The sequence below is a fragment of the Vanellus vanellus genome (assembly GCF_965231255.1).
Source record: "Vanellus vanellus genome assembly, chromosome: 2".
In the NCBI taxonomy this organism is placed as follows: Eukaryota; Metazoa; Chordata; class Aves; order Charadriiformes; family Charadriidae; genus Vanellus; species Vanellus vanellus.
The window spans coordinates 60,776,063-60,798,364 of record NC_138906.1 but is presented as its reverse complement, the minus strand read 5'-3'; the positions used below and the strand labels follow the sequence as shown (position 1 = coordinate 60,798,364).

The window sequence follows — 22,302 nt, the reverse complement described above, 5'->3', positions numbered from 1 at the left end:
ATTGCAATGAAATCACAAGCCCACATCGTCTCTAAAGACACTGTGGTTAGTAACTGCCCTCCCTGCAGCTGCTTGCTCTGAGGAGTTTTATGGAGGCAGGTGTAATAACACTGGATACAAAATAAGATTTGTAGCTCATAGAAGGGACTTAGGCTTTGAGACAGATTCGTAAGACTGAGCCTAAAAGCAAAACAAACTCCACTCCTTCCTGAACGGATAGTTGCCTCACTCCAGCTGTGCGCATACACAGGGATCTGCCAGCTGTGGAGTGCGAGGTCTATTGAGAAATGCCTGTCCCGTCTTTAAAGCCTCTTGTGGCGCTTCAACTCTGCAAACTTGGGTTTAAGAGCTCTGGGGGGTTTGGACGGTAGTTTTTCTTTGTTTTATAAACACTACTTTCTAATCGTGGTAGAAAAGAGCTTTCTCTTTTGCTTTTTTTTTTGTTTGTTTGTTTATTGATTTAGAGCTGGAAGTAAATGCTGGCCACTTCCCACGTGCTGTTCTGTAATTAAGATTTTTTTCCACCCTTTTTGTCAGTGGAAGCAATTTCATACGATTTTTGGCTGCAGCATTATTTTATACACTACTTTTCCAATAAAGTTGTGTTCAGCACCTGCACGACAGTAAAATACATGTTCCCCCTCCAAGGCACTGAGATCTCACCTAAGTGGGATATTGTCTGATGAACTGTTTGTAACATCATGTACAGCTGAAAAAAAACCACCCCAGCTGGTAAGGCTGAGGTGGTTGTAGGAAGCAAAGGTTAGTTCCCATCACTAACGTGCTGATCGCCCTCCTCAGCCTGGCTCATGCAGTCGTTTTGTGGCTGTGGCTGAGGAAACCTTGTTAGTTCCATTTGTAGGTTTCATTTAAGGGTTTTCCTCTTGACAGTAAAGCTGTGGTGCGATGGCATTTATTAGTGAGCCCACAGGAGAATTGCGTTGGACATGCTTCAAGCTACAGTCTATGGCTATTAGTTCTTTAATTAACCTTGGGTTATGGGGAATTGCTGTAAAAGGCTCCACAAGCCTTTAGAGCTGGGGTTTCTTCCTATAAAACCCACCCCTTCTTAAAAACGAAGTAAAGACATTTTTATTGACGGGTTTTTCTCTCTTTTATTATTGGAGCAGGGCATTGAAACGGGACCAAGGTTACCAAAACACTGTAACCCTTCAAAGGTTAAAGAGCCAAACTTTTTCAAACCCTCACTAACAACACCAGCCCCATTTGTGCTAAATTGAAAGGAAGTGATGGTAGTTTTTTTTTCAGTTCCACCATCTTCCCGGCCAGGTCATTGAGAAAGGTAGTGAGACCAAGTTGACTTTTATAAGGAAAAAATTGCTGGTTTAATCTTAGATTTGGAAAGTTGTATTCCTTTGTACAGCCTAATAAACAATGAGGTTGCAGTTAAAGCTAGACACGAAAGCCTCCTGCTACAGTTCCTAGAGGCTTTTCTTTAGGTAGGCAAAGGGCATGATGGTCTACCATCAAATTAAAGGGGGTTTATGTTTTAAGCATCAGGTTTTGATGTGGTTCTGGTAGAGTTCCCTGGAAAAGGTACGAATCTAGAAAAGTTTCACATGCACCCTTCTGAGACACACAAACCGTCCAACGAGTTGGTTGTGTGTGTGCGCTCTTCAGATGAGAGGCTACTGAGTGAGGGCTCCTGCTTGTTCTTGTTTCAGATCCCAACAAAAGCTTTGCAAGTGGGGTTTTCCTCTTGACCCCACACTGCACAACATTGTGTGTACTGCTTACAGTCCAGGGATGCTTATACTTCAGCAGCTTTTTGTATGCATTACAAAATCATAAACTCAGGCTCTCTACCATAAATCTTTCAGTATTGTGCATGCCTGTGCAGTAGATAACCAGAGTCTTGTCCATTGCCGTTTTGAGCCTTTGCCAGCGGTTTGTAAGTTCTTTTGAAACCTTTCTGTAGAAGGGGCTGTACGCTTAGAAAGCAGTTTGAAGTGTGGGGTTTTTTTTCCCCGCAAACGTTTTTACCCAGCATGACAAAAAAATTGAAAAGGGCACGTGGAAGCCCACTTTTGCCATTCCAAGCGCATTTGCCTTTCTCTGTGTTTTATTGCATTGCATTTTAAATGGCTGGCCAAGGGACTGGAGAGTGCCCTTTAGAAAGAAGTTGGGTCTTCCGAAGCAAATATTTGACTAACAGAGCCAAGAAGTCCTTCCTTTGCTAACACCCGCAATGAGTACACATATGCTGGCTCTGGTGGTTCTACAGCTCCTCCGACGTTTTATCCAAACTCTGGCTCTATTCACTCCCGGCGATTGCAGCACCGCGGGGCTGTGTCAATGCTAACATTTCCCTTAAATTGTCCTTTAGGCTGCTGCTTGGCACAGCACCAGCACTGCCAGCAGCAAGAGAAGCACAGAGCCAGAGAAGCCCTCTGTAACCCCCCACTGGCATTTTAACATCTAGCCTTGCTCTGAGCTTTTGGAGATTTATAGCTTGGATGTAATAAGATTGTATTTTTGACAGCTTAACATTATGCGATCTATTTATTAAATAGAAAGTACTCCGACAAGGAAGGGTAACCTCATTCTTGCCATTTCAGAAAGGGAATTGGCAAGCACGCTAGGCAGCGTGGTGGCCCGGCTCTGCAAAGGTGATGTTCTTCGCAGGAGCAGATTTTAACAAATAATGTTATGGGGAGTTATATCCTGCGAAGCAGGAGTTGGCAGGAGATGTAAATATACACCTCCTGGGAAGGGCTAAAATGCAAACTGGAGCGTGACTGCATGGTCACACGTATATTTGTGACCATGCAAAGCGCTGAGTTATATGCTGGACAAGGGCGGGGGGTAATGTCTGCTTTTTAAATCTGCGTGTTTGTTATGTCCAGTCCCTCCATAAATATGGAGGTGTTCTCCCATATCTATAAAAAGACATGAGTCATAATTTTCATAAAGTATGGGATATTTCAAATCTATCGGGTTTTGGGTGTCCCACACAAGACAGCTGGCAGGGATTAATTTTCACATAGTGGGTGCTAAAAATGAAGCTTTTATGGGGAAAATAAAGTTATCCACTCAAAGCTGTGGTTACTTTGCCAGTCTTCTGTCCATGAAGGTATATAATATCATGTAAAACTATGTCAATTGTTTCTTGCTAATATTTATCTTTGGAGCCAGTGACTAAGTCAATAAAAAAAATGGTAGATTAATGCCAGCTTCACTTAATCAAGTAAAATTACGGAGCGAAGTCCCTGCCCTACTTTCTATACACCCCACACATTCCTCCTTCTGAAAAAGACAGTCCTTCCCCGTAGTGCCTCATTTGTGTAAACTTTCTCCTATGCTATTGGTAATGCTGATGAAGACACGTTAGTGACCTTGTTTAATGCGTTTATTTTAACAGACAAATTTTGGTATTGTCGACTTTCACCTAATCACAAGGTCTTGCACTACGGAGACTTGGAAGAAAGTCCCCAGGGAGAAGTCCCCCATGATTCCTTGCAAGATAAATGTAAGTCATGCACAAAGATTGTACTACTTTTGCTTCTTATAAGCTAGTTCCTCTTTATAACTTGTGGTAGGTTTCTCTTACCACAGGACATTATGACCAGCTCTGTTTGTGGCAATAAAGACCAGAGGACATTTCCTTCTGCATTCAAACACTGTTCTCCTGGTTTTGGCAACTGTGTATGAGGACTGAGCTCAGCTTTCCAATGAGTTTATAATTTCATTCAGCTTGGAAACGTCATGCCTTTCATGGGGAGGAACGCAGTTTATTCTCATTGCTCATCTAACTGCAGATGTTGAATAAAAATACTCGGGCATATTCAAAAGCACTTCCTGTCCATAACAGATGTTTCTTCTGTTGCAAACAGTCTCGTGACTGGAGGAGAAATCAGTGGGAGGCAGAGGTCTTTGTCATTATCGTGGGGAGTGGACTTAAAGATGACACATTGCTGTGAACAGTATTGAGAGGACCTGTGTACCGAACTGGGAAAAGATGTGCCTTGTTGATAACTCTTAGCAAGGAATTTATTGGAATTTTTTTTTAATGGACAAAAGTAATTTTGGAGCCCTCCAGAAAGATCATACTCTCATGACAATTTCTCCTTCGTCCTTCAACATGAGTTGTAGAGGTTTAACCTGCGATCCTGGGAAAGTTTTTTTTATAATAACGGAAATAATGACCGGTGTGGTTCTGTCACCAGAAAGCAACTTCAAGAAATCAAGCATCGAATAAGGAATAATTTATTTTTGTTCTTTTCTGAACCTCTGTTAGTAATAAATGCCATTCTTGGCATTATCAAATTAGACATGCTTGTACAAGCATTGCAGTTGGTAGCTCCACTTCTTTCATGGAATGGCAGAAAGACTAATTTTTCAGAAGTTGGAAATTCTTCCAGCCTGAAAATTGAGAAAGGAGAAAATGAGTGATTTTTCTGTATATTAGTAAAATAAAGAATTGTTTCTTTTTTGTGCTCCCCCAACCTGTCTCCAGGCAGCACCTTTTAAAATTTCTAAGTGCTCCCAGATGCAGTCTGGGAGGGAAAGAAGAAGAGCCTGTCTGATGCTGGAGCCCTGGCAGTTCACAGTCACATTCCCTTGTTTCATTGCCTTACAGATTGCCTCAAGGATGTTGCACGCTCTTAACTGCAGTCTTGGCAGAACGTAGGGCGGGTGTTCACATTGCTGCATTGGCACTGGAAGAGGCTGTTTTTCTGGACGAGGTGTAGAGAAATAGCCCTTGAATGTTAGAGTAGCGTCAGAACAACAGAAGAAGAAGAATGAAGGTCACACTTGGACTGCAGGCACAGTTATGAGACCGGCAGTTCCCAGATTTGTTTGCTTTGAGCACGCTTCCACACTCAAACCGCTGACCCTGACTGCAGACTTCATCTTGCATTTGCATTTTCTGTAGGCTCTTGAGCCTACTCGGGAATGTCAGGATCCCAGGGGACAGAAGGCTCCTACTTTAGAAACCACTTTAGACCCGTGTTCCCTGCGCATGCCTGCTGGCAGAGCAGATACTGATGCAGTTTGAGAAAGATACGATTATTTCATCCATACCTCAGGTTTTGAGACTATGAAGGGTATGAGATTTAGCAGAGTGACACCCACATGAGAGTTTAAGTAAGCAGAGTTGAGAATATTGCAAGTTGCAAGATTATAAAGCGGCACTATTGTTCGCAACGTGTCAGGCCAAACTTCTTAGGCATTTTACAGAACATTTCCGGGAATATTCTGATGTTCTTTGGATAGACTTATATTGAATTTTGAACTATTGAGGTCTGAATATGATGATCAGGTTGTCACTATTTGGGAGCAGGCCAACAGATGAAAGAGAATAGGTGGGTAAGAAAATGGAGGACCAAGAGAACCAGCATAGGGCATTTCATGTATCTCTTTGCCAAGCTTGAATAACCAGTGACTATCTCCAAAAATAAATGTGGGGGTTTGTAACCTTTTTGCTTCTGTGAATGCCACCCCTGTCCTCAGGCTGGCAGAGTTAACAAGCTGTGCAGACTCCAGCTGGGACAGAAAACAGCTACCCTCTTTTTCGGGGCTTTATATGTTGTGAACACATCACATCTGTGCTCACACCCTCCAGCATCTTGTTGTCAGCTTCTGATACCATCTGAAGTCTTTGATTCTATTTTTCCAAAGCAAGGAATAAGCCAAGTTCCAGATAAATAAAGATCAGGATGTCACATCAGTCTCTGTTCTGCCGTAGTAACTGCATTCCAGATCACAGAGATAGAGTATGAAAACTGGAAAAAAGCCTTCTTGGTCGAGAGATCTAACTTGAGAAAACCCTACCTTATGCAAACAGAAATTGTTTTTATGGGCATCTTCAGCAAATGGCAGGAACTCTTTCTTCTTAAGAAGACCTGTCTACCATAGTTGCAGTCAAATATATCCTTTACTTCCCAGTTTGTCCTAGCTTGCTCTCGAAAATAATACCTCTTCTTGACCAAAAACTAGGGTAGTGTCAGAGATGTAATAAAAAGTCAGCAGGGCCATAGCATGAAATGCTGAGACTAAAGGCAGGAGAGGTTGAGTACTGAAGGGCCAAATAACTTCCATGTCTTTTAGCTTTCTATGCAAAGAAAGTCCTTTAAAAATGTCTATTATATCCCACGCTATCCATTTGACCATAGCGCTGAGGTAATCTGTAATAAAATACATAGTGTTGCTGTAACCAGTGGAAGAGAAAAATGCATTTCTCCTCTCCAGTATTTCCATTAGAGTTTGTAAGAAGCTGGGCAGTAACGGATTTTCATATTGTTATGCTGTTCTATATATATGATGCTTTTCCACAGCCACAAGGATAGTGGATTATATATAGATTGTAGAAACTGTCGCTCACTGACCATATTGTGTTGTGGAGCATATAGATTCTCCATAATGTAATTACCGTTGGAAAATTGACTTCCACTTGAAACTCAGGGAAATTTATGTTTTAGTGACCTCACTCTGTGAGTGAGTCTGAGTGGCAGCAGCTTCCGATATTTTTTTCTTACCTTTTTTTTTCCCCCAACGATTTCTGATCATTTCACGTTTTAAAGCAATTGGAATGGGTCGTTAGTAGTCTTTATTCCTGTTAGTACCATAAAGTGACAAAACTGGTGATGGTAGTGAAATAAAAAACGATTTGAAAAATTCATACAGGCATTAACAGAAGAACAACAGCATTGAGTGAGGTAGGGTCCAACTTGCCCAGCATGTCCTCTCCAGCAGCGACTTTACCTGGAGGCCTAGGAAAGAGCAACAACAGGGCAAGCATATTACTTTAGTAAGGCAGAAAATACATACTATGTTGTCTACATACATGACTACACATAAGAACTGTCTGGACACAGGTACACATCTATATGAAAGGCTCTTTGCCAAAGTAGTCTCAACAGGCAAGAAAAGGCACGCTCAGATGTCTGAAACTTTCTCAAGACTCATTTATTCCTATTTTACTTGTTTTCTTCCAGTTTTCTTTCTTTCAACAGGCTGGAAACGGCAAAGGAGGTGGCAATTTTAACACATTAGTCTCGCCTCTTTTTAGACTCTGTAGCTTTTACACATCTTGGTTGTAACTAGTTTTCTGGGTTTTGCTTTTGTTTCTTTTTAATGCAGTGCCAGTGGCAGATATAAAAGCTGTTGTGACTGGGAAAGACTGCCCTCACATGAAGGAGAAAGGAGCTCTAAAACAAAACAAGGTACGGTTCTCAAATTGTTATGAACATGCACTCTGCAGAATACAAAGCTTGTCGACCTTGCCTGAAGTAATACAGGTATTTTTCATTCCAGCCTGCCGCCTTTCTGTGTATGCACACACGCTTTGTTTTCAGCTCAGACCATTTGAGTTAAATTATTAGGACAGTCTACCTTCCATTACTCAGATTTCACAGCGGATGTGCATTGCGATATGCCCAGAGCACGCTAAGATAGTCTTTAGCAGTGGTGTCTTCTACCTCTTAAGCAAAGCAATTTTGACTGCTGCTACAGAGCAGAGCAGCGATGACTGTTGGTACCTACTCCTGCATCATCTTTGATAAATAACTAGGTTGTTCCATCTGAATTATCTGATGAGCTCACATTCAGTGAACACTGGCACATGCCAAATTTGCCATTAATGTCCAGCTGATGATAACTTCAGGTCCAGTCAGAGAAAAAAACAACTGCCAACAAAAGGATATAAGGTAAATGCTACGCAATTAATGAGGTGTATAAAGATGTGTTCAGCAGTGCATTTGGGAAAAAATATGTAGGAGACAATTGTCAGCTTAAATTAGATTTATGCTACCTTTCAGATTTTCAGATCAAGAGCTGTGAACTGACGGTAAGACTCAAACTGTACAGTGCCAGAATCTTGCAGAGGTTTTTTTTAGTAAGAATTGCCACTACAGCAAGAAGAAAGTGAGGTACTAGCAAAGTCTACGTCTTTGGTAGCGATGGCCTTCATACCATATTGTGTGAGGTATGCTCATAAGTTTTCCATCAGGTCGTGCTGTCTGACCTTACAAGATGGAGTGAGACTCTAATGATGTTTTAGGACCGCACCCTGAGGTCTGGGAACCAGATCAGAGGATTTGAATCAGAATTTCTGATTACCTGAAGCAGAAATTTTGGGTCCAACTAGAAAGATATTTTGGTGGACAAAATAGTAAAGTTAAAGGTTCCTGCTTCAGCACTTTAAAAAATAAAATGCATGTATTCAGTGTTCAAATAAATACTGGAGAAAACAGTTCTGATAGGAACCGCAGAAAATCAAAAGGCACTCATTTGCATTTGTTTCTTGTACACACAAGTTGCTTTAAGTCTGTCAGGATACGGTCATCTCCTTTCAGCATTGGCTTTACATGGTTGGAAATGAAAAAGTCAAGACAAGCCTGGAAAAAAATCCCATGAGTATTTTTCCTTGTTGATTTTTCTGAATCAGGGCACTAACACACACGCACACAATCGATTGCATACAACTCCTACCTCATGTTACAGCTGAACCGTCAACAGCATTTGGCTGGGGCATTTATATGATGCATATAAAGTATTTTTAGTGCTTCCCTGTCTTAGCACTCATATGTCCACACAGAAAGGAAACATGAGGAGAAGGAAAGCAGTGGGTGGCAGCGATGGAATGTGTCATCTTTATGGAGCAGTAATGTCTAGATAGTATTTAATGCTAAATAGCAGTGCTGCAGATGAGTTTGTCCTCAGCTGTCGGCATCACCCCATTTCCTCAGGTAAAATTGCTTTGGACTAGCATAAAACTGCTGGCTGAGAATTTGAAGATCAGGAGTTGATAGGTAGCATGGCTGCATCCATACATAGCTGGAGATTTCCATTTATGATCCTGGCAATAATAACGACAATGTTTTTACTATTTCTGCTGTGGTAGGGGATTTTGGGGTTTGGGGTTTTTTTTTTTTTCCTTCCTCGATTCCTTTTTTCCCCTAAGAATCACAGAATTTGTGAATTAGTTGTCATCCCAATCAAACTGTCATGCACAATACTGCAACTACTTAACTGACATCATAGGAATAACACATTAGTGTTTGTGGAGTACCAGGTTAATGTGGACAATGAAATAAAAATTAAAAAAAAAAAAAAAACCCAGACACAATGCAATTTGGCTGTTTGGTATATGAAACCTTTCACTTCCTGAAATTTCACAATTGGTGATATATTTTTTAAGAGGCCTTTTCATCCTGTGCTTTCTTCGTACATGTATAACGACCACCTTAATGTTTATTCATTGGCAGAAAAGAAAATTGAATGGCAGAATGCCACTGCTATGAACATAGCTGGAATTGGCAGAATGTCCATAACAAAGGCTTCAGCATCTCTTCATTTGCCGGCACATAGCCGTTATTCTTCCAAAGGGACGATTTAGAAATAAATAAGAGTTAAAGTGAATTGGAATTAGCATGCGTGTGAAGCTGGAATGACTTGATAGGACCCGACCTGAATCCATTGTTGTTCATCTTGCTTGTTTTTTCAAATTAGGTTTAATTTTACAGTCCTCATTTCTGACTCTTGAGTAATATTAATGAATTTCAAGGAAATTAAATATATTAGATTTTGCACCCTTCAAAACAAAGCACGAGAGAAGAATTTGGAGAAAACGTTGCCATGTTTTTCTAAGTGTTCATCTATCACCCTTTATTTGCTGACACGGCAAGGTTCAGGCTCAGTGCCTTTTCTGTGAGCAGAAATGGTTCTGCCCGCTTCCCTGTTGAATGCAGCTTCTCTTCGCTTTTATTTCATGTTGGTTGAACAAGTTCTCAGCCACTGCATGTATAGATAGTTCTCGGGGGGTGGGGGGGCGTGGAACAAACTTATCATGGCTGTGGTCTCAGCCTTCAGCAAAGATGTGGTTGTTTTGAGGCTGTTGATGACAGAGTAGGCAAGGAGGAGTGGGGTCATTCCAGCTGCATGGGGTCGCTCAGCAGTAGCACCTAAAATGCCTTTTCAGATGTCTCTCGCCCATGTGAGATGCCAGCAGAGATTGCGGGAGAGAGAAGCTCTGGGCGTGGGAGAGCAAGCTTCCCCTCATACCACCTCCAACAGCTTTCCCTGCAGAGTTGAAACCAAGCAGTGGGAGGTGTCCAGCCAGCAAGTGGGGAGTCACTTGTTCCCCATTTTCAGTGAAGCTCAAAAGAGAGCCACGTTGTGGGTCCCAATACTGTTACCTTTGACAAGCATCTAGGGAAGGGCAGAGTTCTGACATGTGCAAGGGTGGAAAGACTTAGGGGTGTCAAGGGAGTGAGTTCATCAGACTGAGGTGGGGGAGGAGGAAAGCAAAACAAAGAGGGAAGGAGCAGGTTGGAAGGAATGGGAGAGAAAAAAAGACCAGAGAGAAAGAGAAACTGCTGGAGAAGCCCGGAGTGGAAAATGACTTTGAGAAAGGTTGAGAAGTAGGACAGAAAAGGGAGGAGAAAACCACAGATGGCTGATAGAGACCGACCAGTTTTCCTTTAGGAATTGCCAGTTCTTCAAAATCACCTGTCATTGATGGGAATGGAACAAAACGAGGTGGGAGTGCCTTAGAAGTCAGCCAGCTCAACCACTGAGACCACCATCAGTGTGGAGGGCCAGTTGGCAACTCCAGCTCCTTAGGCTTCCATTTTCCTCAACAGTTTGCTGTGCTTGAGGTGACAGAGATGCTGGCACCTGGAAACTGTAATTTCTGAGCCTTTAGTCTCCGGAGCAGCCAGGGAAGAAGCCGAATGGGAGCCAGAGCTGCCAAACTCCCACTTCCCCCCATAAAGGGAAGCTTGGTGCCCTAAATGTAGCCCTTTCTCATTCTCTGTCTGACTGGAAATGACCAAACCCATGGCTCCCTGCGATATTCCTCTTTCAGGCAGGGTTTTTCTCTCCTTTTCCTTTTTTTGAGATGAACAAAAATTTAAATCCCTTGGAATTTCCCAAAGGACAAATATACAGGGGCCAGGCCTGTGGGATTGTTGTTGACCTTCATGAAATTCAGGAACATCATAGTAGAGCAGTACAAGCCCTTTTTTTTTAGTGGCACACTTTATTTTCGCAACTTCAGTTGCATGACTTAGCATATTCTGTCAGTAATTTATAACACTCTAGGAGATAATGCCAGGTTTGCGTGGGCAGAGGTAAACTTGTTTCTGTAATGAGGGACATCGCTCTTAATAAGGTGTGGCTGAGAGACATGCCTAAAACACAAAAAGGCTGTGTGAGCCGTGAGCCATTTGTTTGCTGAGCGCACCAGCGCTATTAGTATCTGCAGCTTCCGTGGGGATTTAACAGAGACTTGTCTCCTGTGGCCTGGCAATGCAGCAAGTTGAAGCTAATAACTAAACCGAGGAAACCAAGAGCGTTTCCCATGAGAAGCCCCATCTCTAATCGTCCAAGATTATCCCTAAGGATTGCACATTCCATGAATCAGACTCTGCTCTTAATCACGCAAGTTCAAAAATGAAATAGCCCTTACCAAAGTCCAAAGACCCGTGGCTGTTTCAGACCAGGAGATCAGGGGTAGAAGTCTAGAGCAATGGATGCGCTGCAGTCCTCGCAGTCAGTTCTTCCATTTTAAAACGGAGCGCAGCAAATCTAAGAAGCCACACTCTTGTCACTGCTGGCAGCGTAGGGACTGTCATCAGCTGAGAAGTCAGCAAAGGCAATCAGTATTATGGGGCTCAGGAAGCCAAGAGGCAGAAAGAACAGGACATACGATACAGATCAAAGTAGTTAGGAGTCAGCACTCTCGTCTGCAGCCAGGTCTTTTTTCCACAGGGTTATTATATCCATATCCAGCTGCCTTATGGGTTGTGAACTCCTTGTAATGGTGTTTGTAGCAATGCGTGCAGTAACCGTGAGGTTCATTATTTATTCAAATTGCTTGGGTTTCCCCATAGGAACCCAGGTCCAGGTGACTTTTATGGAAGGTCAGTGCTTGATGAATTCACTTTGGCACCTTTGAAATTCCAGCTTCAATGCTGAGGGGAAAAAAGATGATCATTTTTGCCTTTCCCAAGATTCATTTGGGTCTTAAAGTAACCCAGATAGTTCAGTTTGACTGAGGCTGCTGATTCTGGTTCAGGTAGAAAAAAAATGACAGAAATCTCTTGCGAATGAATAATTTAATAGATTTCCAGCAGTGAAAGGAGCATAAGCATATACCAGGAGATTAACTGTCCTGGCAAGATTTTTTGACACAGGGAATGAAACCTTGCAGAACGTTGCGAGTTTAATCTATACAAATTGAAAAAAATGTGGGTCCTCATCAAGAGTTTGCTGCAAGTGTACTATTGTGCATTATATTGATTTTAGTCCTCACCGTTGCCTAGCCCAAATTTAAACTCAAATGCTGAAGTAATCCATGACTGAGTGAGCACTGAGGGCGTGAGTTGGTTTTGACTGAAGCATCTGTGGTGGGTTTCTTGCTGTGCCAGTCATGGTCTGGTACTGGCCAGTCTGGTACTGCTGTAGCTTTGGCCAGGCAGGAGAGTACCATAACCTATTTTTCCACTTGTTTTGGGGAATAAGTGGTAGGAAAGAAAGACGAACCTGAATGTATGAATGCCTCTCTCGTGCAGCATTAATATCTGTTTCTGTATTGTTCTGTATTGTTCCAGGAGGTGCTAGAGCTTGCTTTCTCTATATTGTATGACTCAAGTGGCCAGTTGAATTTCATTGCTCCAGACAAGCATGAGGTAAGTCAAGTTCAGAGTACAGAAACTTCTTTGAAGCCCTCTTAGTTGCTTTATGACACCAGACAGCTTTACAAGAACATAAGAATGGTCATCTCGGCACAGAGTACTGGTCCATCTAAACCTGTGTTGTGGCTCACAACAAACTGAAAGCAGAGGGATTAGTATGGGAAAAAGACCTTCTGCAATTTTCATGCATATCCTGAGCCAGAGAAGGAACATGTTTTGTATTTGTACATCATGGAGCACACAGGGTCCAAATTAAAGATCAGTATTTCTAAGCCCTACTGAAATATGAGCCATAAGTAAGACAAAGAAGAGATCTTGGGAAGACCTCGCACTTCCACAGACCTTGTTCAGTATTTCCTGGTGTAATAAAGATTTCTCTTGGTCTGGTCTACTTTAGACACTGAAGAATTTAGCTGTGTGTTCACTTTAGTGAACTTTAGTTCAACACTGATGATTTCTGCAGCCAAGCTCTTAAAGAATCACTGCCATCCTCAGCTCATGTTGACGATGCCAGCATAATCAGGGGTGGTTATACCATTGCTGGATCTCAGTTTCAGCCAGACTTGTGTTCTCCAGAGCAGCATATCCCCTTATTCTTAGTTTCACAGTGTTTAAGACCATTCATGACAGGTGGTCATAGAAGGTCCTGTCTATTGCATCTCCACAGGGGAGTGTTTTGCAATAGGTCTCATTTGTATGAAGACAGTGTAAATACCAATAGCAAGGCAGAATGACAGCCCTTTCCCTGCTCCTTTCTCTTAATTGAAAACACAAAGAAATAGACAACATCATTGCCTTTTGGAAGGTGATGGAATTACTGTACCTAATTATTTGTGTTTCTCTCAAAGAACTTCCAAGTAAAGATTTAGCAGAATGCACTATATTAAAAAGAAATAAAAAATGAAGTTTTTCCTTCTTATTTCTAAAGCAGCAAGAGTTGGTGTTCCATTTGCACACTTATTTTGTGGTATCACATTTGGTCTCAATTCAGGACACCGCATTAAGATGATGAAACACAAAAGATTGTGTTAAGCTGTTATATTGTAGTGTTATTACAGTGCATGAAATTGCTTTAAAAGTGAAGCGTATTTAGTTACGCAGCTTCAACATTTGCAATTCTGGATTAAAACCTTCAAATGAACGTTCATTTTAGGAGAGGAAATTAAGTTATGCTCATTTGGGTTTTCCTGGGGATTAATATTTGAGTGTCATTTTCAAGCACGTTCATGCCAGAGAAATATTTGCTGGTCAGTTTTGATCTAAGAGAAAACAGCAATGGGATCCCAGGCATAATGTGCCGTTAGAGCTGTAGGTCTGAGCAACGCGTGATTGTCTTCATCCTCTGAACTGAACATATGTCAAATGCTTTCTGATATAAATTCTCTAGAAATTGAGTTCTAGTCTGTTTCAGCTCATAAGAGCGAATGGTCGTGAAAATCGACAAATTTTTCAGCTACTCGTATCTCAAATATAGCCTGTGGCTACAAGTGCGTTTTAATGGTCTAAATGTTCAAAAACTGCTGCTGCACCCCACTGATGGGCAGTAGCATTGTGAGATGCACTAACGCAATTGCTCATGATTGCATTAACACCCCTATTATCTTTATTTCTCTTTTTGATCTCGTGCAGCTTCTTTGAAACAAAGTTAGTACGTTCAAAAAAAAAGGCTGGAGGCAGCAGTCTCTGCTGCTACTTGACAGTCCCCAAGTGAAAGTTTTCAAAAGGCCATTTCACTTCTGTACTTTTCCATGGCCTACAGAAGAGTGAGTTGTTTAAAGCCAACTAAAGCAAAAAGTGCAAATGTTCAGAGGAAGCACCCACAAGAAAAGGCAAGTAGCACGTTATGAAGCCCAGGACTCTTCATCAAAGCAACTGGGGTTCTTGTCAATAGAAGTGCTGGTTTAGCAGGGTTGTCAGCCTGGGAGATTTGGTGGGTAACATCTCGAGGTTTAGAAAGTTTTGTGTGAAGCACCAGGAATGATGTCAATACATGACAATTTCAGGTCAGACTTCACAGGTTTTTTTCAAGCACTTCTACAGTCCTCATGATTGTAGAGTGAGGGTAGAGTGACATTGAACTAGGATCATAGGATGATTCAGGTTGTAAGGGACCTTGGGGATGTCCCCAGTCTGACCACCTGCTCAAAGCAGGTCAGCGATGAGCTCAGACCAGGTTGCTCAGGGCTGCATCTAGATGGATGAAGCCTGCACAACCTGTCTGGTTCCACTGACTTGACTCCCAAGGTAGTTCTTTAATAAAATCTCGTTACTGAACCGGTATCTTTGGGATTTGGACCTCACTCTTACACGCTTAAGTTTGGCAATACCCTTTGCCATCTGTTGGAGCTTACTGCTAGCCAGAGGATTCAGCACTCTGAGATCACTCCATCCTATTTGTTTTTCATTTAAATACTAATAGCTGGTTTCAACTACACAGCAAAAAGGTGGATTAATCTTATCCTTGATTTTTGACAGAAAAACTGATGAGGGAGGCTATAATTAGGTTTCATTGGAGTTTTATGAAAATGAATCTGTAGTAAATTAATTTTTCAGTGGCTCTTACTCTGTTTTGCATATTAAAAAGAAAAAAGCTTCTGAATGAATGCTTCTGTTTTTCCACCATCTCATTAGGATTTCTCTCTGCTCAAAATGTACAGGAGTTTAATTAGATGCCCTTGCCAATATGGAGATTAGCGAGGAAGCCCCTTTTCCAGGCCATTGCGTTCATCTGAATTGTGGCCAGAATTTGGTTTCTGTGGGCCCTGAATGAGTTATATCTGGAAGAGGAGAGAACTGCAGTTCAGCTTTCTGGCTCGCTGGGATTCCTCCCCAGAGAAAGCGCTGGCCGTACTCACTGAGCAGGTGATGGACAATTTACGTCAGGGGCTGCATCTGTTGAATGGATGCTCCGCGCTTCTGTAACCTGAGCAGAGCCTTTCACCTTTCTGTTCCTTTCCTCAGAGTGAATTCTGGGAAAACTTGTCCAAAGAAAGATTGCAAGTCGATCATAAAAAATTACAGTCTCTTCAAAAATAATTACATTTTTAGGATAGATTCTTTCTTTTCCGGATGTTCTGCGTACACTCCACAAAAATTGGATGCTTTAAAAGTCTTCAGTGACACACTTTGACAGCCTAGAATAGGCAGGCTGAGTTGTTTATTTAGTACTTGTTAGCAGGACAGCCTGAACCCTAAAGTGTCTTCTATATAGCTAATCTCATATTAAAGCTGCAGCGTGGCTTACTGACACCCTGGGTGAAATCCTAGTGCCGCTACTGTTTTGTTACTGACTTAAATGGGTCGGGGATGTTGGAAGTCTGTTAACCGTCCTATTTTAAAAATATGCCCTTTTTCGGGATGGAGAGGTACAACGAGAGGGGGCTTTCTCTCCCTTCCTTAAAAATAATCCTTATTTCTGCTGTAGGATGAAGTCAACCATGGCTATCTTTAAACTTGGCTGTATCATGTAGCAAATGGTCAGCTAAATTTAAAATCGTGGTTTTGGCATGAAATCTAGCATAAGTATTTGTAAGATAAAAATGCAGTTACGGTTGATTTAATTTCCTCCTGCGAACTAGGACACAAGTTCATGATTGAAATCTTTATTTTTAGATGATCGCATTTGAGGACTTCTGTTCATAGTTGAATAAATGGCTTGTAGTAATAAATGGAAGTGACTTATTTGATAGAAGTTGACTCTGGATCACCAATCTCCCTTGGGTTTGTTGCTTATTTAAAATGGTTATTCAGCCAATGTTTATCTCGATCTGTCAGCTGTTGGGAAAGATGGCATCTTCTATTAGGGAAAAGCTAACATTAAGGAAGGGGTTTTAGAGGCCAATTCAGCCTTTGCGGCATTTAGAATTACACCAGGTAGCTTGGCAGTTAGTTTTCATGTAGGACACAGCATTGATTGACTGTAGTTTTCACAATGTGTTGTTTCGTGTAAAATAGTGGTAAAGTAGGCATAGGTATGTGGGAGCCTGTCTTTCTGTAGGTCAGTTGATACCGCTTAATCTATTAGGAAAGCAAACCATGATAAAACTAGATAGTTGGTAATAAAACTAGATAGTGGGTAAAGAATTTCTTAAACAAAGAGTCGAGAAGGATTTTGGGTGGGATTCAGTTCACCTAACTTAGCTGCCTTGGAATTAAAAGTTTGGTGTAAGATAATCAGGCTTTTTCTGTAAGTTCTGGGGAAAGAGAAAGAGAGGGGGAGAAGGAGATATCTCCAGAGGTTCATTGTCCTAAGTTGTTGTTTTTTCCCGTAACTATTGAAGAATATTCAACAAGAAGTTTGGAGGAGATAGCAAACTGTCAAAATACTAAATCCTGTCATTTCTTCCCATTTTTAGGGAACTGGATTTTTTAGGGAATTTTCAGTGGTACGTGCCGCCTTTATGATACAAGCTAATAAAATGAATCAACCTCACTGTAGGTCTCTTTGTAAGCCCCTGTGGGAGCACTAACTGAAGAGGACAAGGCCAGACAAGCAGTTTGTGTACGGAAAGTCTATTAATGGTAGTTTTTCTCTTTTTCCTGTGCAGTATTGCGTATGGACCGATGGGCTGAATGCCCTCCTTGGGAAGGATATGTTGAGTGACCTAACGCGGAATGACTTGGACACGCTGCTCAGCATGGAGATAAAGCTACGCCTCCTTGACTTGGAAAACATACAGATCCCAGATGCTCCCCCACCTATCCCAAAGGAGCCCAGCAACTACGACTTTGTTTATGACTGTAACTGAGGCTGCCACTGAAACTTGCTTCGAAACTGGAAATATTATAACTGGAGAAATATTAAAAAAAAAAAAAAAAAAAGAAAAGAAGAGCGTGAGGAAAAAAGAAACCCACTTGTGCACCTTGGATTTTGGCTTTGGGGAGGAGTGTAGAAACACTTGCATTCCTCCCTGTTCCCTGCATCCTTTCCTTCCTTCCCCATTCCCATCTTCCCCATTGCTCATCCAAATCCACATTGCTTTAATTAACTAGTAATTGCAGGCCGTTGGCCTTGCTTAAGGCAAAGACTGCCACTAAGAAGCACCCTCCCGAGGACTTTTTTTACATTTTTAATACTGGAATAGACATTCTTAACTAAAGGACGATGTTATCAAACTGCATGCCTGTGAAACCCACTTGGCAGGGCAGAGGCTTTAACTGGAAGGAGAAGGGAGGTAGGGAGCAGAAGCAGCTACTGTAAGCAGAAGATTTCCCCAGACACTCCCAAGAGTCTGCTCACAACTGAATCCAATGCAATGACAAAAATTGTTAACTGCTTCCCAGTGCTTGCACCATTCGTCACTGTCATTATTCTTTCCGCCGCCACCTCGACTCTTGCCACCGGCATCCACCCAACTGATCGGCTCCCAGAATGGAAAGTCTGCAGGTTTTTGCTGTACCATACGCTGCAATGCTGCAACAGCTTTTAACTTCTTTTCCTCCCAGCTCTTAAATAGCCCCACACTAGCAGATCACTCGCACAAACTGTGTATGAAGCCACTAGTGTGTCACATCCCTATAGCGTTCCCTAAGCCTCAGTTGCCTCTAAGATTGGCTTGTTGCTATTCGAAGTGATTTTTATTTTCTCGGTCCAAAGTTCAACAGTAATGTCCACAAATTAATTACAGCTGCCAAACATCCAGGTTTACATTGTTGTCATTGCTACAGTGTTATGAATTTGCAAGGGATTTTTTTTGTACGGGTTCTAATTTTTTTTTTATTTTATTTTGCCAAACAAATATATTTAATGAAAACTAATTTCATTGTGAGTACTTTTGGGGGACAGTATTTTTACTTAATTTCCATTTGGAACATTTGCCCTGAAGGGAAAAAATAATATTTCCCTTCAACTTCACTGTTGAATAAAAATCTGAGTTGTGATGATTCTTGGAACTTAGTTTTTCTTCTGAAGTTGTCTTTTATTCTTTATGGTTCCTAGCAATTCTGAAGTGTGTGGTACAAAGAGGAGAGGGAAAGGTGTCTTACCCGTGTCTGATCTAATTTACTTATTTGTTTGTTTGTGGTGACAAGGATGAGGTGGGTACATGAGCCTTCCCGTGAGAAGGACCCTTCGGGAAATCTGAAATCACAGCGTATTGTTGTGCTCATGATCAATTTAAGGCTGCTGCCTTTACCGTGTTTGCTGGAGCAACTGTCCTTCCTGTATTTCCATTTCCTCCATTGAGAGTGTTTCTGACTGCAACAGATTGGTACTGGGGAACTTTGGGCTTTGCAGGATGGATTCCCTCCCTCCTCATGGTCTTTTAGGTATTTCACCAAGTTCAAGATCTCTCACTCCAAAAGTGCTGGGTCTAGATCGAGAGGAACCCACCAACCCTTTCCTTCCCACTGCACAGGCTGAAGACAGATGTTTATTTGTGTGAGTTCCTCTCCTACTCAGACCCGTCTGAAAAAGACTGAAGGTGTTTTAGCAGAGCTTCTGCTAGTGAGAAACCTAGAGGGTGGTTCCAGTTGAGACAGACGCAGAAGACCTCTACTGAGGTGGCCTTTGCTTCATCCAGCCAGCTCTGGGGCAAACATCCTGACTGACCTCACACCAGGTGAGGACAGAAATGATGTCCTGCAGGTGCAACGATAAGGAGGATGAGGAGAACATTGTATGAATTCAAGCGTGAGGGTCCTAAGTAAGGTGCCTTCCTGAGGCTGTGTGCACAGTATTTAATTAATGCCTTTATCTAACAAGCAGACGTAAGTTGGTTTAGGTGGTGATGGATGATAAAGTAAGGAAAAAAGAGACTCTTTGAGTTAAGCACTGGAATAGGAGATTACAGTGGACCGTGGCCTGAGAGGATTCAGCCTGAATGAGAACAGGGATGGCCAACGTGAGGTGTAGGAGCTTGAGATGTTTTATTCTCTGGAGCCTTGTCAGACCACGGCAAAGGTAGTCAGGGGTCAGAAATGAGTGAAAGCAAAGGCACTGCCTGCCACAGGGGATTTTAAAGGGGTCCTGGGAGGCGGGGGATGGAGGTAGGAACACATTTCTTTACAAGGCAATAATGCTACCTCTTGTCTGCGTGAAGACGAGACTCGGAGCAGAACAGAGAATCTGAGTTGTTTTATTAATCTCCCTGACCCAGCTGGATGGCTTGGCTGTGCGTAACCTTTGCTTTTTATTTACAGACTGCAGAGCTTGTGCTTCAGATGGGTATTGCTCGCTGTCGAAAGAAACACCTTTCGCTCCTAAGTGATAAGAGCCAAACGCTGCCGGCTCAGTGGCAAACCGACGCCGTGATCTTAGCAGGTAGGCGTCTGCGTGACAATCAGAGGAGCAAACAAAACCTCTCCTCCTCCGGGGGAGAAATTGAGTGGGAGGGAAAGGTTAGACCCACCTCCCCCACTAAGGTGAGTGCCCCAAATGGCACACCAAGAACCCAGGGGAGGCAGTGGGGGAAGAGCCGGCAACCCAACCTTCTGTTTTTACCCACACCTCGTGCCCCTCCGCATAACACCCAGGCACATTGACACCACTGGGGCAGCCTGGGGCTCTTGAGCGTGAATCGCTGGTAGCTGGCTCTCTCCTCACACCCCTCCACCCCCGTGCGAGCAGGCGACACAGCCCAGCAGCATCTCTCCTGCCCTGGGTCTCTGCAAGGGGGGGGGGCACAGCCTGACTGGGGGGTCCAGGTCCAGGTGCGGCTGGATGCCATGACATTGCCAAATAGCTCTAGCTCCCCATCTTCTACAGCCTCTGCCTTGCCAGGAGCCCCATCTCCTCGCGTGGCCCACCTCTTTGTATGGGTTACGCATCATGTAGGATGGCATGCTAAATTTGTCACCTCCCCACGTGTCCCACCCTGCCAGAAGAAAGAAGATGCTCGAGAGATGCGTCGGCGTGATAGCCCATGCAGCTATTTTAAAAGCGCTCCCACAGCAACGGCGAAGGGCCGTGGTGCAAACCAGAACCCTGCCTTCGGTTTTTAGAGCTGTCATGCAGGCTCACTTCACCATTATGAAATGAAAAAAAAAAAAAAAAAAATGTTTAATGATGAACAAGTATCCCGCTGCTTCCCATTCATTTTAAAAAAAATGAGAATGAAAATGGCAAATTCATTTGCTCATGCTGTTGTGTGTTCCGGAAAAGCTTTTAAGGCTTCGCGTTCAAGGAGCTGCAGCAGGAAAAAAAAATTGCTATTGAAGTTTCTTGTATAATTTCAAAACATTAAGTGGGTAATTGCTTGTAAAAGCCATAAAGGAGAGAACAGAAAAAAAAAAAATAATCAGTCTAATTTTAGCTCCTGTTTTTGAAATGACTTTGCTTTTGAAAGTGAATGTATTCTTTTACGGGAAAACTTGAATCAAGGAAAACATGTATCTTCTTAAGTCAACTGCTTGCCCTGCTTGTAAGGACGAGGAGAGGAGCAGCAGTGCTAAGTCACCCTGCGCAAAAGCAAGCTATGTGCCAGAGACAGAGCTTGCACTCTCTGGGCTTCCATTGCCGCTTTTCAGAAACAATTCCTTTTTTTTCCATCTGGAGAACTCTTTTATTAAACCTCCCAACTTTCAGGGAAAAAAAGAACATTCCCTTGCAAAGAGGCAGGTAGGTGATGACTCTCTTTGAGGTTGCAAAATGACCATGCAAGGTCCTGATCGCTTTATTTGCAAAATCCCCTTGCGTCTTCGTGCCCTACCCAGCACTGCCTTTTCCTTGCCTGGGGTGCTTCTTACCCACGTTTCTCTCCCATCAGTTGTCCCTGGTAATGCAGGCGCATCACGTGTCTACAGGAATGTGAAGGCTTGTGTGGAAATCTGGTGGGATTCACGGCCCAGAACAAATCCCTGTCTTCTCTGGCTGACGGCTGAGCCGCAAAGGGAGCCCTGCCTGCCCGCAGCAGCCCTGTAGCCCACTGGCTGCGATCACACAGGCTCTGGCCACTGAACAGCTCTTAATAGAGGGAGGGAGAAACGAAACCCCCTCCTGGCAGGGTAAGACGGGAGAGAGAAGAGCATGAAATGCCCCTGAACGCCGGTCTGCTTTTTGGTGGGTCGGACACTGCGTTGGACTGCGGGGGTGAGAGGTGGCTCTGGTGCGTCCAGCTCTACAGCGGTGCAAGCTGTTAATCCCGAGCAACGACCAACAATGGAAGATGTCGGGAGTAGGAGGACACTCTTGTTCTGCCATATCCCCCCCTCCCCTTCCTCTCTTTTGTTGCTGTTGCTGCTGCTGCTGCTGCACTGACAACTCGATGCCATTAGCTTCATTGTCAGGTGAAAGTCGTTCATCTAAGGAGTGTAGTAAGATGAATGGGAGATTTTACTCCCTTCTTCTTTCATTCTTCTTGAGAGTTAAAAAAAAAAATAAAATAAATCTAGCCTTTACTGACCTCGGGCTATCTTAGCTGTCAGAAGCAAGCCTGGAATACTAAGTATCTGCCATAAGAAAGGAGCCCTTGGCCTTGCAGCAGCATCCAGGAGCTGGAATTGAAAAGGATTTCCCTTCAAACAGTTCTGCTGAGGGTAAAATCCCTGCAAACTCTGGAAGACATTCGTAGGACAGAATTTTTGTCACTTACTGCTAGCTGAGCTGTCACTGCTTTCCCCAGAGCTCGCTAAATCAGGATGAGGCTCGCTCAGTGCTCCCTCCCTCCCTAGATGATAGTTATATTTGAATATTAAACATCCA

At 42.9% G+C, this 22,302-nt stretch overlaps 1 protein-coding gene across 1 annotated transcript in view; it reads left to right on the top strand.

Annotated features, from left to right (window-relative positions):
- Positions 1-17,491, top strand: part of ELMO1 (engulfment and cell motility 1) — a 310,350-nt gene extending 292,859 nt beyond the window's left edge. Inside the window, exons 19-22 of the mRNA XM_082479784.1 lie at positions 3,383-3,490; positions 7,105-7,187; positions 12,579-12,656; positions 17,210-17,491. Of these exons, the coding sequence (XP_082335910.1) occupies positions 3,383-3,490; positions 7,105-7,187; positions 12,579-12,656; positions 17,210-17,410 (470 nt within the window). The 3' untranslated portion in view covers positions 17,411-17,491. The remainder of the gene's footprint in view (positions 1-3,382; positions 3,491-7,104; positions 7,188-12,578; positions 12,657-17,209) is intronic.
- Positions 17,492-22,302: the final 4,811 nt, after the last annotated feature.